This window comes from Cebus imitator, unplaced genomic scaffold, assembly GCF_001604975.1.
Source record: "Cebus imitator isolate Cc_AM_T3 unplaced genomic scaffold, Cebus_imitator-1.0 Scaffold287, whole genome shotgun sequence".
Taxonomy (NCBI): domain Eukaryota; kingdom Metazoa; phylum Chordata; class Mammalia; order Primates; family Cebidae; genus Cebus; species Cebus imitator.
The window spans coordinates 914,420-934,469 of record NW_016107602.1 but is presented as its reverse complement, the minus strand read 5'-3'; the positions used below and the strand labels follow the sequence as shown (position 1 = coordinate 934,469).

Genomic DNA, 20,050 nt, shown 5'->3' with positions numbered 1-20,050 from the left:
ATTTTTTGTATTTTTAGTAGAGACGGGGTTTCACCATGTTGACCAGGATGGTCTCAATCTCTTGACCTCGTGATCCACCCACCTCGGCCTCCCAAAGTGCTGGGATTACAGGTTTGAGCCACCGCGCCCAGCCTATAGTATTATTTTCAACTTTTATAGTATTTTTCAGATGTATGGATACATAGAATATTATTTACTGATTGAGGCTCTGAGAAGTGTAGTGTATTTTACAAACATAATTAAATACTATTAGTTAATATACCTGATACCAACATATATTAGTATATTTTAGCATGGTTGCAAAAATTTTAATAAGGAATTTTTGCCTTTTATAATGTCTAAGTATATTTTGTAGTCAGGTCTCAAATAAATCATATGAATCTTGTAACTGTTCCTAAAGTTGGAGTGTTAAATTTTGAATTTGCCATTTTTTAAGATTCTACTTTTTGCCCAGACGTGGTGGCTCACATCTGTAATCCCAGCACTTTGGGAGGCCAAGGCTGGTAGATTACCTGAGGTCAGGAGTTTGAGACCAGCCTGGCCAACATGGTGAAACCCTGTCTCTACAAAAAAATTAATGGGGCATGGTGGCGGTCGCCTGTAATCCCAGCTATTCGGGAGGCTAAGGCATGAGAATCACTTGAACCTGGGAGATGGAGGTTGTAGTGAGCTGAGATTGCACCATTGCACTCCAGCCTGTGCAACAGAGCAAGATTCCATCTCAAAAAAAAAAAAAAGATTCTACTTTTTGTGATACATATTTTTATATATAAAAGTTTTAATTTCATAAATACTTGCTTTTTACAGTAGTCTTCTTTTGGGTTGTGTGGTTTGGGCTTTTAATTTTTATTGCCACAAATAGCCCACAGCTGGTAGTTGCAGACTGTAGGATACACTGTATGATCTTGCACTGGTAATTGGGCTACTGGAAGTAGAAGACTTGGGAAATACAAAGGAAAAAATGAAAGATGTAGCTGCCAGGAGACTCAACCAAAAGACAGACTTTCCCTTCATCTAACAAGTTACTCCTTTTCGGGATAAAGTTAAAACTGAAACCTAGGTTTGTTGATTCTTATTTTCTTCAAACATAACTGAATTCAGGCTTATCTGAACTTTGGGAAAATCTGACATAAAAATAGATAGGTAGATTTTTTTTTTTTCTATTTTGCTTCTTTAGAATTTTTTTACTTGAAACAACTGTGTAGCATTAATTCTTAGCATCTTAGATTCTTGGCAGATAGTTTTGTACTATTATTTGGCATTTTGTTCTTTAAAGAAACAGACCTTCCTAAAATCATTCACATTTTTATTTGCTGCTGGAAATATTGAATGTTCTGTGTATTGTGCTTCAGCATGTCATTAAAGACAATAATTAAGTTCAGTGCATTTGTTTCAGTAGCTTCCAGCAATAAGACAACTTTTGAAAGTTTATACGTAAGATAAATACAAACATAGACTGCCTTCATTTTCTTCAGTACGTGGGTAGGGAAAATAAGTACACAGGAGGAGCTGTCAAATTAAAGGAGTTCCGAATGAAAGGGAATAAAGGGAAGATGGGGAATGAGAAACAATGAAGAAAGTAATAGAAAATTTGAGAAAAAGTATAGAAGAAAGAAAGCAGAGAAAGATTAAAACAGCCTTTCCAAAATGACTCTGTCAGTGCACTTCTGTTATTCACCTCTTCAAATGAGATAGTAATATCTCTTTCTGCATTTTTTATTTTTGCCTCACCCTTACTGGAGAAGAGAAGATGAGAAAGACAGTCCCAGTAGTGTCTGGTATCTGCAACCACAAGAGGAAAGGAAAGAAAATACAGATTGTCAGTGTCTCAGTAGCTCTTATGGCTGTTACATTGGGGCAACTATCATTGATTAATTTGCTAACTCCTGTGATCTAGTGTCCATTGTTCAGGATACATACCTTTGGCTGTTTTTATGGTTTTTTTTTTTTTTTTTTTTTTTTTTTTTTTTTTTGTGTGTTTGTGTGTGTGTGTGTGTGTGTGTGTGTGTGTGTGTGTATTAGGCTCTATTCCAGATATCAGCATTTTTTTTTTTTTTTTTTTTTTTTTTTTTTGGGGGGGGACGAAGTTTCGCTCTTGTTACCCAGGCTGGAGTGCGATGGCGCGATCGCGGCTCACCGCAACCTCCGCCTCCTGGGTTCAGGCAATTCTCCTGCCTCAGCCTCCTGAGTAGCTGGGATTACAGGCAGGTGCCACCATGCCCAGCTGATTTTTTGTATTTTTAGTAGAGATGGGGTTTCACCATGTTGACCAGTATGGTCTCGATCTCTTGACCTCGTGATCCACCCGCCTCGGCCTCCCAAAGTGCTGGGATTACAGGCGTGAGCCACCGCGCCTGGCCCTTTGGCTGTTATTTTAACATTTATTTTTGACACTTGTTTCTACTTACATGTGGGTACTCACTGTTGGCAACATCTTATCTTTTTAATTACTGGTTTGTGGCTTATAAAAAGAGACTATAGGCTACCCGAGGCGGCTAATGCCCATAATCCCAGCACTTTGGGAGGCAAAAGCAGACAGTGAGCAGAGATTACACCATTGCCCTCTAGCCTGGGTGACAGGGCGAGACTCCATCTCAAAAAAAAAAAAAAGAACTGGTACAAAGTAATTTATAGTAGAAAACACAACTCAAATGGCTCATAGTTGAAGCCAAGAAGCAGATAGGCTTTGCCTCTACTAACTTATATTTGAAAAACATAGGTTTTTAAGTCTCCATTTATCTTTTGAATACATTACCAGGTCTGCTCCAGAGAAAGCTTGAAAGCAAGACCTGTACCCCACTTGAAAAGTTTCATAAAATAGATTTGTAAATTATTCTTCAGTGCATGAATTTCTAAAGTACATAGATGATTATACTAAATTAATATTCATATGTTGCAGGAAGTTGGTGAACCATCTAAAGAAGAGAAGGCTGTAGCCAAGTATCTTCGATTCAACTGTCCAACAAAATCCACCAATATGATGGGTCACCGGGTTGATTATTTTATTGGTAGGATTATATCAATAAAATCATATTAGTGTACATATCTTATAAAGTTAACCTACATTTGGGATATGTAGAAGTTTTAAAAATGCTTTCCAAATGTGATAGTTCTGGTGATGGGCATATGGCCGTTGATTATTCTGTTCTTTCCTATTGTGATTGAAAATGTCTGTAATAAGAAGATAAAGTATTTTCTAATAACAATTGTTGGAAACTTTTAAAAATAGGATTTATTTTCAGTGTTTTAAAATACTACCTTTTGTTCAGATAGTACACATACGTAGAACTAAGAGCTTTGGCTTCCTTTTTCCAAACAATGTCATTATAAGCTGATGTCATTTATAATATAGCACCAGAGCTTATAAATAGAGGTTGAGTTTGCCTTTCTCATCAATTAAAAGTGAATTGCAGCTGGGTGCTGTGGCTCACACCTGTCATCCCAACACTTTGGGAAGCCAAGGCAGGAAGATTGCTTGAGGTGAGGAGTTCAAGACCAGTCTATGCAACACAAAGAAACCCCATCTCTACATAAATTGAGATGAATATGTTGGCATGCGCCTCTGAAATGAGAGGATGGCTTGAGCCCAGGAGTTAGAGGCTGTAGTTAACTGTGATCCCGTCACTGTACTCCAGCCTGGGTGACAGAGCAAGAACCTGTCTCTTCAAAAAAACAAAACTAAACTAAACTAAATTGTGAGTAAAGAAGAAAGTTCCTTTATCTTGTCTTCCTTTAGTGTTATTAATGATTTTGACATTCATTACAAGTTTAAAAAAATAGATACGCTAATCTCTTCAGATATAATGTATTTAGCTGTTTCTTTTGACAGCAGTAGATTGTTCACAGACCTTATTTCTCAGTTTATTAGAGTAAAACTTGATGAGAAGTTTCATTACTTGCAGGGAGGGCAAACATTTTGGTTTTTATCTACATATGCTTGTGATTAATAAGAGTGATAGTTACATACAGATATTTAACATTTTTGAATATTTTCCTATTAATTCATCTTGCTTTACTTGGTATTTCTGAATGCCATTATTTCCCAACATGACTTTTACAAGATACTTAATATGTTTCACAGGTTGAGGCTTTGGAGAACTATTAAATCATGATCATGTTAGATTTAATTTTCTGTTGAGTTTGGTTTTCTTTTTTGTTGCCAGAATGTTGAAATTTCACTTTATAAAATTAAATTCCCATGTATACTAAATTTAAAATAATTGATTTCTTCTTTAGCTTCAAAAGCAGTGGATTGTCTTTTGGATTCAAAGTGGGCAAAGGCCAAGAAAGGAGAGGAAGCTTTATTTACAACCAGGGAGTCTGTGGTTGACTACTGCAACAGGTAGGTACTGTTTATTTCTTAGTGAGGAAAAACATAATAATTTTAAATTTTCTCCATAGTCCTAAAACTCCTTATATCATTAAATGTAGTGACACCACAACATAACCCAAATATAGTTTTCACATGTAACCTGTATTTCTTTGGCACCTCTGGAAATGTGTTTGGTATTAGACTATTATACTTTTAACTGTATATAATTTTTATTTATGTGCCATTACTTTTACATATTTGTCAGCCTACTGAAGGGTCAGCAATAAAAATTATCTACCAGTGACTACAGTAGAAAAGGAGGTTCTTTCTTTTGTAGAGCAAATTGGTTGGGGAGTGTTTTTTTCAAAACTTTTGCAGGGATTCCTATTAGCTGTGTTACTGCTGTTTTTTAGTGCCTACACTCTGAGCCATAAGCCACATACCCTTTCCTATATGGTTTAGTGTTTGCTAATGTATTTCTTCTAAAATCAAGGCAGCTACAACATCTACCTTGTCTTTTTCTGAGAATCTCAAGATGAAATACAGCTAATTCAGTAATATACATATTTTTTCATAATAGATACTTTTTCTGTTTTGAAAAATCTTTTGATGGTGAGTGGTTTACTTAAAAGACAAAATCATCTTCCTTTTGGAAAGACGTATGCTGGTTTTTCTTTCCTTTTTCTTGGTTTTCTTAATATTAAGCATTTTCTTAATATATGTTAACTAAATTTTGTTTTCATGATACTAAAGCTTATCTTTGGGGATTTTTAGATTATTTTATGTGTAATAATATTTTATCTAATGGCACTTAAAGTATCAGCTACCTAAGAACCCTCTTAAAAACCAGTATTTCACAACCTGGTTTCTCAAACTGTCAAGTTAAAGAATTATTAAGTACTTCTTAAAATTTTTGGTTGCCAAAGACTAGAGGTTACTAACAGACCTTTTAGAAAAAATAGGTTTTATTGTTGGGGCAAGGATGAGCTAACACTGGTGCAGTTGATATTTACTTCTCTTTTGTAGCGATTTGTCTAGTTAGAATTAGCTCCAGGGAGCATATATCCAGGGCAACTTGAATCTGTGCTCCTGGGGAAAAAATAAAAAGCTAATAGAATTAGCTCCAAAATACAAACTTCCAGGCTGGGCATAGTGGCTCACGGCTGTAATCCTGGCACTTTGGGAGGCCGAGGTGGGCAGATCACTTGAGGCCAGGAGTTCAAGACCAGCCTGGCTAACATAGCAAAACACACCTCTACTAAAAATACAAAAATTAGCCAGGCATGGTGGTGTGCGCCTGTAGTTCTACCTACTTGGGTGGCTGAGGCAATGAGAAGAGCTTCAACCCGGAAGGCAGAGGTTGCAGTGAGCCAAGACGCACCACTGCACTCTAGCCTGGGTGATGAAGCAAGACTCTGTCTTAAAAACAAAACTAATTGAGAGGCCAAGGCGGGTGAATCATGAAGTCAGGAGTTCAAGACCAGTCTGGCCAACATAGTGAAACTCCATCTCTACTAAAAATACAAATATTAGTTAGGCATGGTGGCACGTTCCTATAATCCCAGCTACTCGGGAAAATGAGGGAAGACAACTGCTTGAACCGGGACTTGGAATGTGGAGGTTTTAGTGAGCCAAGATCTCACCACTGCACTCCAGCCTAGGCTACAGAGCAAGACTCTGTCTCCAAAGAAAAAAAAATACAAACTTCCTTACCTGCCACAAAACAAATATATTTTTAACATGTGGTATAAAAATTAAGAGATGCTGCAAATGCAGAAACTGGGCATAGAACACTTAAGTACTTTGTCTAAGGCTACACAGCTAGTAAGTGGCAGATCTAGGATTCTAAAGCTAGCAGCCTGTCTCCATAATCTGTGTTCTCAAATACTGCTCTATACTGTCTCCTCCATCAAAATGTTAATGCATTTAATGGAGCTATTTTTTGGGATATTAAATCTGTGAGCCCAAATTTCTGAGGAGAGCAGCCAGTATGAATCCACATTTCTTGGCTTTTGAGGAGCCTTGGTACCTTGTTATTTGAAAAGCTCAAAAGACCTGAGTACAGAGAGTGTCCAAAGACACACTCAGTTTTCACTGTAGATGCTCTTCCCATCGATGTCAGATTGTTTGAGTCCTTTCTGCACTAAAATAAATGAGAGTAGCATAACTTTACGGTCTTCAGAGCCACTTCCAGTACAACCATAGAATCTTGTTGGCCGGTCCTCATGAGTTCCTGCCCAGTAGCAGACAAAATCACAAAGGGACCCTTGTCCAGTTTCTTTTTTTGGCATCCTCTAATACCGTCAATCAGTTTGTTTCTGAAGCAGCTAAGTGGTATGAGAGAGTCTGAGGAAAAGCAAAATAGGAAAATGCAGGATGATAAAACAATCTTTTCTAATGTGATCTGTACCTTTTTATGGCCTATATCATGAATGAACTCATACATACTAGGTTAAGTCTCCACAAGGCTTTGTATCACTGACCCCCCAGTCCAGTTCTGTCGTCCTCGGTCTTGTGCACCTGCCACACTCATTTTCTCTTCTGGTCTTTTTTTCTGTCATAACTTGCCACTTTCCCTAAATGGTTCTCTTCCCTCTGTCCCACCTGCCTCTCAATATCACAAATCCCTCAAGTCCTTCCTCTACCATGTACTATTCCCCAGGCCCTCCAGCCTTCATCAGCCTTTGTATCTAAAGTTCTACTGAGTTTATCAAGTTAGTATCTCCCAGTTTGGCCCTTAATTATTTTAGAATTGCTGCATATGTGTTAGTTTTTTAAAAATCTCTTGCCAGTTAAATCTGAAAACAATTGTAAGACTGTTTTATAGTTTATTGTAACTCCATAACAGTTACCACAGTGTGAGCACTTGATAAAAACTCACCTTTGCCACATTGGTGAAAGTCCTCAACATGTCTGGGATTTAATACATGTTTGTTAAATCTGAAAAATGATGGAGGTGAGGGGAAAAAATGCAGAAGCAATTTTTAAAACTTTTTACAAGCTGTTTTAAAACCACTTATTCAACAGATATGCCAGGCTCCAGGAATACAGCAGTGACTATGACTTGGTCTCTACATCAAAACACATATTCTGATCTTTTATGGAAGATTTATAACTAATTACAATGCAGTGTGTTCTATAAGGAAGAGAGGTAGTGAAACTAAGAAGAATGACTTCACACAGAAAAATGTTTTAAGTAAATTTTGAAACCTAAATAAGTGATTACCCAACAAATAAGAGAAGAAAGGAAATTCATTCCAAGCGAAGGGCATAGAACACACTGACAGAGGAAAGTATGAGTAGTTTTGTGAAAATGTCAGAGAGCTTTATGTTAGTAATGTGTTCTATATCATGTGTTTAAAGCCAGGCAAATGGAGGCTCTAATATTATACAAATTTTAAATAATGTCAGTCTCATCTTTCTACCTAACTGTGAAATTATTTTCAACACTAATTTGCTTGAAAGTTAATAGTCTACTTTTCTTTCATGGGGGTGGGCAGCTGTACAGGAAAGTTGACAGAAGCAGATGATCCTGCTGGTTCTATTCCTTTCTTTGTATCTGCTCATCAGGGAAAAGGCTTTTTTTCTACTAAAGTTTCATGGTTTGTTTTAAAATTATTTCTTTATTAAGAATAATTTTTTCCATTAAAGTGAATTTGAGAAAATGGAACATATTGCATATGATTTAGAAGAAAATCCAAATTACTAATACTGTTGCTTCATAGATAGCCACATTATCATGAGACTAGATACTTCAAGTACCTGTATGTTTACACATGTACTCTTAATATATGTATATGTACTGCATTATAAAGTGCTGGTTTTTCAATTCACATGATGAATAGGGTGTATTTTTGTTTTCATTTTGAGTGGTAATGTTTCTGATAGAAAATCTGGACATTACATAAGTGCACAAAGAAAATGAGAATGTTATTTTCATTATAGATTTTTTTTGTAAGACATTCTGAAGAAGAGTAAAAATTATAAGATTGTGCTTCATATTCAAATATCCCACTGCTATTCTTAAATCCCACTTTGGGCCGGGTGTGGTGGCTCAAGCCTGTAATCCCAGCACTTTGGGAGGCCGAGGCGGGTGGATCACGAGGTCAAGAGATCAAGACCATCCTGGTCAACATGGTGAAACCCCGTCTCTACTAAAACTACAAAAAATTAGCTGGGCATGGTGGCGCGTGCCTGTAGTCCCAGCTACTCAGGAGGCTGAGGCAGGAGAATTGCCTGAACCCAGGAGGCGGAGGTTGTGGTGAGCCGAGATCGCGCCATTGCACTCCAGCCTGGGCAACAAGAGCGAAACTCCGTCTCAAAAAAAAAAAAAAAAAAAAAAAATCCCACTTTGTACTCATAAGTAGTTAATCATTAAGCTCCCATTTCAGGTTTTTGTTTGTTTATATATGTATATGTATTTATAGCAGATGTGATGGTGTATTTTGGGGGGCAGTTTGAGCATTATATGCACAATTATATGCGCAGTTATATTTGCATAATTTAAAAATAGGTCTTACAAATAGGTAGTATGGGCCAAATGAGGAAACCTAGAAATCAGCTTTGTGGAAGTGCTCATAAGCTGGACCTAATTGGGCAGCAGATAGAAGCCCAGCCAGGCAGGTAAAACACAGGTGCTGCAAGGGACTGAACACAATGACAAGAAGAAGTGGTTATCTGGGCAGGAAGAAAGTATCTAGTTAACAAGTGGTGTGACGTGCTGGAGCAGGCACCAGTGAGGTGTGAGTAGAAAGGTAGCTAGATAGTCACCATTAGCAGGCACCAGTGGTAGCAATGAGACCCAGCTTCTAGACTATTGTGGTAGTTGTACATTATCAAGGCAGGAATGAAGAAACCAATCAGGAATTCTGAAAAAGTGACTTTTAGATGACAAAAATAAGGGCAACCCAATTTCTTAAATAAGATTATAAAGTTAAAGAGAAACTGCCAAGCAAGGTTGACTTAATTTGGGGACAGATAAAAAACGAATAAAGCAAGGATCTCTCTCTCTTAAGTTTAGTCTAGTAAGGAGCAAACAGCTGTAACAAATTATATAGTGAGTTAGAAGATAAGTGCTATGGATAGGATAGCAGGAAACGAGAGAATGGGAAGGTGGGCTTAGATTTTAAACAGTAGGTTGTGGTTGAGGGAAAACTTGATGAAGGAAGTGAGGGGGGGAAACAAAAGAACATGCTTACTTGGGGAAAGAGGATGTCTAAAGTAAAGACAGCCAATGTGTAGGCCCTAAGATGAGAATATAAAATAGAATAATAACTACTAAAATGAGGGAAAAACAATATATTTAGAGAGAAATTAGTGAAACTAGGAACACATCATGTTTTGCCAAATATATTGTACATTTTTCAGTTTGATGTTGTGCAAGTCCTTTTCAGAGTCCAAAAATCTCACTTTAGTATATTTAATTATTCATTACTTAATTGAAGATATTCCATTACAGTGGCAGACTGAATTGTGAAGTACTTAGAGAAAAAATCACACCCAGAAAGCTGAAAAGACATTATTTCGATCAATCAAATCATTACTTTTGATCTGTTAACATTTCTTAAACTGTTTATTTTCTCCTTTCTTTATTATGTCAGCTCTTACATTTTACTTTATGAACATAAAGTGAAGCTGAGTCTTGATTACTATAAATGAACCCAGAAAGAGTCTTTATATGGATAATCTCAAACCTATAATCTCTTTTATACTTAAGTTACATCATTAAAAGTGAAAATTATATTGAATATCACTGAGTTTTGATAACTTTTATATAATTGACTATAAAGTTTTTTTATTTAGTGGTAGAGTTGACTACTTTTCCATGGGCATACTGGTTGTAATTTCTCTTGTGAGTTGCCAATATATCTCTTCCTTTGCTTATTTTTTTCAGGTCTTGATATTTTTCCTTTTTAGTCTGTATCTATATAGGGAGTGTAATGCCATACCCGTTTTTCCCTAAGGCTTTTAAAGAAGCAGTTTTTTCATCGGGCACTAAAAGTAATGAAAATGAAATATGATAAAGACATAAAGAAAGAAAAAGATAAAGGAAAAGCTGAAAGTGGAAAAGAAGAAGATAAAAAGGGCAAGAAAGAAAATATAAAGGATGAGAAGACAAGAAAAGAAAAAGAGAAAAAAAAAGATGGTGAAAAGGAAGAATCCAAAAAGGTGAGTTAATCTAAAATTAAGTAAAAATTAAAAAATCATTATGTGCACGTGATCACTACTGACTTATGAGCACATTAAATATTATGCAGCACCCACCTGAGATACCTATATTAGGATTATTATAAATAACATGGTTGAGAATTTTTATTTTGTGTTGCAAATAGTGAAAATTTTTTGACTGTATGAATGTCCTATTTTTTGCTTGCTTGTATTATTTCTTCTATTCAAATTATGTTTTCATAGGAGGAAACTCCAGGAACTCCCAAAAAGAAGGAAACTAAGAAAAAATTCAAACTTGAGCCACATGATGATCAAGTTTTTCTGGATGGAAATGAGGTGAGTAAGCCTATAACTAGAAGTTCAGTTTTCTATAGCAGTTCTCAGAAATATGTTTGATGCCTTCACTAATAAAAGGAAAAATTTTGAGAAATCTAATCATGCACTTAAATATATAAAAGCAACTCTATTTTTAGAAATCCATAGTTTCTCTGATTCAGATTTTTAAAAGTCAAAGTTGGCTGTGATAGGAAACCTGAAATAAAAGCATCTTAATACAAAATAGATGCTTATTTCCTCCTCATCAGTGAAATCTGTAGATAAGCTGTACAGATATGTCAGCTCCATGGTGGATCCAGGCTCTTCTTTTCTTCTCTGTCTGAGGCTTCTGGCTAAGGTTGCCTCATGGTCCAGAATTACTGCCAACCTTATATCTGCATCGAAAAGAGGAAAGGAGAGTGAAGAATATATCTCCTCTTTAAGGAGACCACTTTGAGGAAACTGTCCAGAAAGCTGGCAATTTCATTTCTGCTTGAGTTCCGTTGGCCAGAATGTAGTCACATGGTCATGCATACAAGAAGTAAAATCTTGGAAATGCACTTTTTAGACAGAGTGATTATTTGCCCAACTAAAATGTAGGGTTTCCATTATTATCAAAGAAAAAAAGAACAGAATAGGAGATGTTTTTGTTTTATAGGAGAACTACAGGTGTCTCTTACAGAATATAAGTCAGATATATCACTTGAGGGGCTTAATCATTTGTAATGGAAGATTTTTCTGGTGGTAGCCTTCCATAAAGACTGCTTAATTTAGTCACTTCATCAGTACATAAACATTAGTTATATACTGGCCTTTGAACTGTTGTGGATTTCAAGATATATCCTTTCATGCCTTACTTATACAAAAGTAACATCTATAAAGTAGTGGCTCCTAGGGGTATGTGTTTTACATTCTTGGAGAGCTTTTCAAAAACATGTGCTCTAGGCTTATCCCAAACATACTTGCATGATAATATCTAGAGTGGGATTGTGGAGGAGGCTTATATATCTATAATAAAGTGTCCTCAGGTGACTCTGATGTGAACCCCTGGTTAAGAACCACTGTAATAGGAAACCGTAAATCTTAACGTGAAGGCTCAAATGCCCTCAGTTAAACCTTGAGCATCACCTATGTGCCAGACACTTTTATAGGTGTTGGGAATAGCTTGATAAATAGGGTAAAATCTCTAGCAAAGATACAAGCACTTAAACATGTTAGTATAGTACAGTGTGGTAAGCATTAATGGTGTGAGAGCACCAATTAGGGATAATTTAGTCAGGAAGGATAAGAAGGGTCAAAAGGACACTTGGGGTTCACCTTGAAGGACGACTGGCAGCTTGCCAGGTGTACCAGAAAGGAGTTTAGGTCTATTAGGGAAGGAAGCAGCCTGAGCAAAAGGATGGTGCTTGCTATCCTGAAAACCTAGATTTTATTCTGTAGAAAGCAGCATGTACTCCAAAACTTTTAAGTTGTGAAATATATTTTTTTAAGAAACATGTTCTTTTAGAATGGAAACTGGCAGAAGTAATGTATGTGGCTCTGATTCCCAAGGAAATGAGCAGAATAAAAAATAAGATGTTAAAGTGGAAACCTCTGGTGTTAGAAGAACCAAGTTGGAAAGACAAGAAAGAGTTCTGATCAATATAGAAATGGAAGAGTACTGTTATTTATAGAAACTAAGAAATAAAACTGAGTTTTGTGGATGAATAATCAAACAGAGTGCTGATCTGAATGAAGTAAATTTTCGTTGTGCAAAATAATAGCCTGATAAAAGTAAATTAAGCTTTCAAGTAGTGGTTCCCAGCTTATAGGCTACAGGCCCTCCATGGAGTAGTGGACAATGAAATTATTACAGTCATAGAAACTTTATGTTCGACCAAGCATGATCTTTAGTAATGATTCTTTGTGTCTTTCAGGAGAGAAAAGGGTGGAGTTGAGAGATACTAGGTCTGTAATAGGGTCTGGCTGGAATCTACCTTAACTGTGCTTTTATCCCAAACTGGTTCATCATTACATTAGGGACAAAAAGGTTGACAATTGCTGTTGTTTTGGTTGAATAAATAATGATTCGCACACATGAACAATTCTTCCCCCACCCCCCTAAGACAGAATCTTGCTGTCTCTCAGGCTGGAGTGCAGTGGCATGATCTTAGCTCACTGCAACCTCCACCTCCCGGGTTCAAGCAATTCTCCTGCCTCAGCCTCCCAAGTAGCTGGGATTACAGGCATCTACTACCATGCCCAGCTAATTTTTGTATTTTTAGTAGAGATGGTGTTTCACCATGTTGGCCAGGCTGACCTCAAGTGATCCGTCCGCCTCGGCCTCCCAAAGTGCTGGGATTACAGGCATGAGCCACTGAGCCTGGCCAAATAAATTTTTAAATGTATGTAAGAACAGGCCAGGTGTGGTGGCTCACGCCTGTAATCCCAGCATTTTGGGAGGCCAAGGCGAGTGGATCACGCGGTCAGGAGATCAAGACCAAGACCATCCTGGCCAACATAGTGAAATCCCATCTCTACTAAAAATACAAAAATTAGCCAGGCGTGGTGGCATGTGCCTGTATTCCCAGCCATTCGGGAGGCTGAGGCAGGAGAATTGCTGGAACCCAGGAGGCAGAGGCTGCAGTGAGCCATGATCACACCACTATACTCCAGCCTGGGCAACAGAGAAAGACTCCATCTCCAAAAATATATATATATATATATGTGTGTGTGTGTGTGTGTGTATGTATGTATGTATGTACGAACATACAAATTTACTTAAGTGCTTTATAGAATTTACAGATTTCTTATAATCATTTTCTAGTGCCAGAAAAACCACTACTACTAAAGGAAAGATCTTTGGGATTTATTTACCTTAGAAGGTACTTCTCATATGTTAAGAGGTTGAGATTGCGTTAGGGGACCTAAAATATAGAATTAAGCATTACTTTCTAATGTGACATTAGAACTTTTAAGCACTGAGGTTTCTTGATTCTTCTAGGTGTATGTATGGATCTATGACCCAGTTCACTTTAAAACATTTGTCATGGGACTAATTCTTGGTAAGTAATGAGAGGTTAGTAGTTTTTAAAGTGCAATCTAAGATTTAAAAAACAACATGCAGATACTGTAAAAGAAAGTGTTCCTAAATTTAACATAAAATAGTTATCATTTTAAAAATATTTTAAAGTCAGAAGATAAATGATAAAAAAAGGAAAATATTTGCAACACATTAAAACAAAGATCTTTTAAGAGATAAACTGATAGAAAAATGGTCAAGGTAGTTAACAGATAAAGAAATCAGTGATCAGTCATTCCGAGTGATACTTAATCATACTCATAATATATGCAAATTAAAGCTGTAATGATTAAGAGGCTTGCAAAGCTTGATATAAAGGTCTTAGAAAAAAATCGACAGGGTATGTCCATTGTTTTAGTTTTTGTGATGGACAGTTTGTCAGTGTCTTTGAAATTTTATATGTGTTAACAATGACCCAGCAATTTTAGGAAATAATTCCATGGCTGTTCCCATACAGTTTCACAAAGTGTGTGCATTGACACGTTATCTGTTTTTATCCAAATCCCTTTAGACTATACTTGAGTATAATCTAGCAGATATCTTTCACATTAGAAATGCTTATTATACCATTTGACCTAATAAATTCCACTTTAAGGCATTTATACTGTAATCACAGTTGCACAAATGTACCTGTGCAAGGGTATTATAGCTAAAATAGACAAAAATAAAGAAAGTTAGAGAAGATTAAGAATAGTATAAGCACATTTATGTAGGAAAAAAGTTCCTGTAGCTAGTTAATTACGTGTAGGCAGTCTCTGAGAATACAGGTAAGCCTAATAGTACTGAACCCCTGGGAGGTGAAATAAGAATTAGGTGAAGACTTAATTTTCTCTATACCTTTTGATTTGTTTGTTTGTGACAGGATCTCATTGCCGTCACCCAGGCTGGAATGCAATGGCACAGTCATGGCTCACTGCAGCCTCGAAATGCTGAGGTCAGGTGATCCTCCCACATCAGCCTACTGCATAGCTGTAACTATAGGCACACTCCACCACACCCAGCTAATTTTTGTATTTTTTACAAAATTTAGAGGTGGCGTTTCACCATGTTGCCCAGGCTGCTCTTGAACTCCTGGGCATTTGTCTGATTGTCCCAAAGTGCTGGGATTACAGTTGATTTTGTTTTTTATTTGGTTTTTTAACGATGTATATTCCAGGAGTTTTGTGGGGAAATAATTCTTTAACAAATTGAAAAAAAAAAAAAAGATAGTAGTTAAAAAGAGCCTGGTCAATATGATATCATAGGATCCCATTCAAAATAACTCTTTTAGGCTGGGCTCAGTGGCTTACACCTGTAATCCTAACACTTTAGGAGGCCAAGGCAGGGAGATGGCTTGAGTCCAAGAGTTCAAAACCAGCATGGGCAACATGGGCTAAACCTCGTCTCTACAAAAAATAAAAAAAATTAGCCAGGCTTGGTGGTTCCCATACAGGTTCCCACCTGTATTCCCAACTACTTAGAATGCTAAGGTGGGAGGATCACCTAAGTTCGGGAGGTTGAGGCTGTGGTGAGCCTAGATCATGCCACCGCACTCCAGCCTGGGTGACAGAGTGAAAACCCTGTTTCAAAAAACAAACAAAAACCAAAATAACTCTTTTATAATAGAGTACTAGTGGCTTTGCTAGATATTTTACATACAGCATATCATTTCATCCTCACAACAACCTTTTAAAAATAGGAACAGACACTTTTAAATATAAGGTAACTTAGCCTCAAAGAGTTAAGTAACTTGCCTAGGATTACTTAGCTTATAAGTCATAGAGCTAGAATTTTAACCCTGGTCTTACTCTAAAGAACTAATAACCAGGCTTCTAATTTCTTATAATTTTTTCTTGTGTCCTCACTTTACTTGCAAAACAAACTGGAGATGCTTGTAAACAGTTTCCCTAAGTACCAGAAAAACATCTGTAGTGGAATCACCTAGGAATCTTTTTCAGTTTGTGGATGTCAGAGCTCCACCCGAAAAGAAGAATCTCCAGAGAGGGGTCTTGGAAATCAGATTTTGTTAGGTTTGTTGTTCTGCTGTTTCTTTTAGCCCCCTTAGTAGGCATTTATCTTAATATTTTTTAAATAAGGTAGATATAGCTTGAAAATGGGAGCAGTTGATAAGAAGGCAGCAGTTTTGAATTTCTACACAGCTTATTTTTCTAATATGTAATTTACACTAAAAACTAGTTTAAGAACAGTATAAAATGTTAGGTTGAACAATATGAAATTGCTCATAATTGACCATTTTTTACCTATGAAAATGACAATTTTATATTTTAATATGTTTATGTTTTTCAGTTTTTCCCTCGGGGATATGTTCACTGTAATTGCAGCCATGCCATTTCCGTTTTTATTCTAAAAGTTTAACTTTGTCATTTCTTGTTCCAGTGATTGCAGTAATAGCGGCCACCCTCTTCCCCCTTTGGCCAGCAGAAATGAGAGTAGGTGTTTATTACCTCAGTGTGGGTGCGGGCTGTTTTGTAGCCAGCATTCTTCTCCTTGCTGTTGGTAAGTATTGTTATTTTAAAACTGACCTCACGTGCTTTTGGTAAGTATCATTATAAAACTGACCTCAAGAAGGTTGCTATTGAGCAGTTGGACTGTAATTTAGAGCTTCAGTGAAGCTTAAGAAAAATTAATGGAGATAAATCAAGAGGTATATGGTCCTACTTTCTGAGTCAAATCTCAAAACTCAGGCTTGATTAAATCTGTTTTGTCTGCAGAAAAAGGATTTAATACATCTTTTTAAAATGTTTTTAAATTATTAAGATTATTTTTTATTGACAAATTGTAATTGTATACATTTATGGGGTACAGTGTGATATTTTGGTGTATGTGTACAATGTGGAATGATTAAATCAAGCTAATCACTTTTCTTGCCTACCATTTATTGTGAGACATTTGAAATTTACTTAGTTGTTTTGAAATATACCATACATTATTATATCTTAATCTGCAAATAGGTACACTTTAAAAATTAGTTACAGCAAAGTCTTTTAATAGTTTTGCAGTGGTCATTTATTGAACATAGTACTTTGAGTAAAACATGTTTTAATTTTGACTTAGAAAAAATGAAACGTCTACTAAATAATCTATACATATATTTAATAAATGGTTCTAAACAATTGATTTGCCATTTGAGGGAAAATCAGTAACTTTCACCCAGGTACCAAAATACTAGATGCAATAAGGAGTTAGTGTTTTAAAAATCAAGTAGGAAAACATAAGTAAATGAATTTTCCACATTTCTGGATGATTGGGGTCTTTCATAGTTTATTTGTTTAGAGAAAGGGTCTTGCTCAGTCACCCAGGCTGAAGTATAATGGCAAGATCATAGCTCATTGCAGCCTTGAACTCTTGGGCTCAAGCAATCCTCCTGCCTCAGCCTCCCAAGTAGCAAGGACTGCTGGTACATGCAATCATGCCTGGCTTTTTAGGGGGGGTGTGAGGGAGGTAGGGTATCGTTCTGCCCAGGCCGGTCTTGAACTCCTGGCTTCAAGTGATCCTCCAGTATTGGCCCCCAGAGTGCTGAGATTATAAGAATGTCCCCACACCTGGCCATCTTTCATAGATAAAAAGCTGTGTAGGCCAGGCATGGTGACTCACACCTAGAATCCCAATACTTTGGGAGGCGGAGGTGGGTGGATCACCTGAAGTCAGGAGTTCAAGACCAGCCTGGCAAACATGGTAAAACCCTATCTCTACTAAAAATACAAAAATTAGTTGGGCATGGTGGCATACGCCTGTAATTCCAGCTGCTTGAGAGGCTGAGGCAGGAAAATCACTTGAACCCCGGAGGCAAAGCTTGCAGTGAGCTGAGATCACACCACTGCACTCCAGCCCGGGTGACAGAGTGAGACTCTGTCTCCCAAAAAAAAGCAATATAAAAATAACAAAAAAGGCTAGTAAATTTGCATCACATAAGAATAAAAGAGACCCTGTCATATCAAACAGACAAAATTAAAAACAAGCAACAAACTGGGACTGGCAAAAGATTACAATTCTCATTTACTCCTCCCAGTTGATAAGAGGACTGGAATATTAAATGACAAAGGATACCAACAGCCTTTCATTTTTTAGGAGAGGGAATAAAAAACAAATATAAATACGTAAAAATGCTCATCACTAGTAATTAAACAATGAAATTAAGATAATGAGGTATTTTTCCCTTCTTTAAAGAAATTTTTTTTTAATGGTAATAATCAAAGGCCAGAGAGGGTTGATTGGAAGGAAATGCATCCAAATGTGCATAATGGTGACAATTATTATTTTAACTTTGTAATTTACATTTGTGTTTTCCTACAGTGAACATATTACTTTAGGAAAAAATCAACAAATATTTTACTTAAAATCCTAGTCCTTGAAAATTTGCCATAGAAACTGGGCAGTTTTAATTTTCATCTTGGTAAAGATGCGTGAATTTTTCTCATCTTATCTAAGGCCATCTAGTAATGTAGCATATGATTTACCTACATTAAATTTTAATTATATTGAATTATGTTAGCATATGCTACGAAGTTCTGATTATTTTCTCCAAATGGCAAATCAACTTTTTTGCCAAGATGCAGGAATACTTCTTTATAAAAGAAAAAAAAAAAAAAACACCCACATTATTGACCTATATGTATTGTTAGTGGATACAATCGGATCATCTGAACTGGGTGCATTATAAAGCATTACTCCTATGGCCCCAAGGAATTTCCCTTTATACATCCTTCACAATGCCCATCAAGGTATCCTGGATTGGTGCCACCAAGAGCTTATCCAATATCTTTCTTCAGTCCGTCACTGTTATGGACCTTTACTTCTCTATGATTCCTGACAGAGTGAAGCCTTCTCCACCCTCCTATCATTATTTCCTTCCTCTATCTTATTTAGTTATTTAGTTTATTTATTTATTTTGAGATGGAGTCTCACTGTTGTGGCCCAGGCTGGAGTACAATGGTGCAATCTTGGCTCACTGCAACCTCCACCTCTTGAGTTCAAGCAATTCTCCTGCCTCAGCTTCCCCAGTAGCTGGGACTATAGGTGCCCACCACCATGCTCAGCTAATTTTTGTATTTTTTTCACCTTATTTTTTTTTTTAATTATTATACTTTAAGTTCTGGGGTACATGTGCAGAACGTGCATAGTTATATATGTGCCATGGTGGTTTGCTGCATCTGTCATCCTGTCATCTACATTAGGTATTTCTCCTACTGCTATCCCTCCCCTAGCCCCCTACCACCCAACAGACCTCGGTGTGTGATGTTACTCTCCCTGTGTCCATGTGTTCTCATTGTTCAATTCCCACTTATGAGTAAGAACATGCAGTGTTTGGTTTTTTGTTCTTGTGTTAGTTTGCTGAGAATGATGGTTTCTAGGTTCATCCATGTCCCTGCAAAGGACATGAACTCATCCTTTTTTATGGCTACATAGTATTCCATGGTGTATATGTGCCACAATTTCCTTATCCAGCCTATCATTGATGGGCATCTGGGTTGGTTCCAAGTCTTTGCTGTTGTGAACAGTGCTGCAATAAACATACGGTGTGTGTGTCTTTATAATAGAAGGATTTATAATCCTTTTGGTATATACCCAGTAATGGGATTGCTGGGTCAAATGGTATTTCTAGTTCTAGATCCTTTAGGAATCACCACACTGTCTTCCACAATGGTTGAACTAATTTACATCCCCACCAACAGTGTAAAAGCTTTCCTATTTCTCCACATCCTCTCCAACTATTTGTTGTCTCCAGATTTTTTAATGATCGCCATTCTAACTGGCACGAGGTGGTACCTCATTGTGGTTTTGATTTGCATTTCTCTAGTGACCGGTGATGATGAGCTTTTTTTTTTTTCCATGTTTGTTGGCTGCATAAATGTCTCCTTTAGAGAAGTGTCTGTTCATATCCTTTGCCCACTTTCTGATGGGGTTGTTATTTTTGTCTTGTAAATTTGTTTAAGTTCTTTGTAGATTCTGGATATTAGCCCTTTGTCAGATGGGTAGATTACAAAATTTTTCTCCCATTCTGTAGGTTGCCTGTTCACTCTCATGATAGTTTCTTTTGCTGTACAGAAGCTCTTTAGTTTAATTAGATTCCATTTGACAATTTTGGCTTTGGTTACCATTCTCTTTTTTTCATTGTTTGGAATAGTTTCAGAAGAAATGCTACCGGCTCCTCTTTGTACTTCTGGTAGAATTCAGCTGTGAACTCGTCAGTTTCT

The 20,050-nt window shown here is 36.8% G+C and overlaps 1 protein-coding gene across 1 annotated transcript in view; it reads left to right on the top strand.

The window, feature by feature from the left end:
• The window catches only part of SEC62 (SEC62 homolog, preprotein translocation factor), a 41,139-nt gene that overhangs the window by 7,281 nt on the left and 13,808 nt on the right, over positions 1-20,050 (top strand). Inside the window, exons 2-7 of the mRNA XM_017501977.2 lie at positions 2,900-3,008; positions 4,237-4,342; positions 10,276-10,480; positions 10,724-10,816; positions 13,779-13,839; positions 16,233-16,352. Coding sequence (XP_017357466.1) covers positions 2,900-3,008; positions 4,237-4,342; positions 10,276-10,480; positions 10,724-10,816; positions 13,779-13,839; positions 16,233-16,352 — 694 coding nt within the window. The remainder of the gene's footprint in view (positions 1-2,899; positions 3,009-4,236; positions 4,343-10,275; positions 10,481-10,723; positions 10,817-13,778; positions 13,840-16,232; positions 16,353-20,050) is intronic.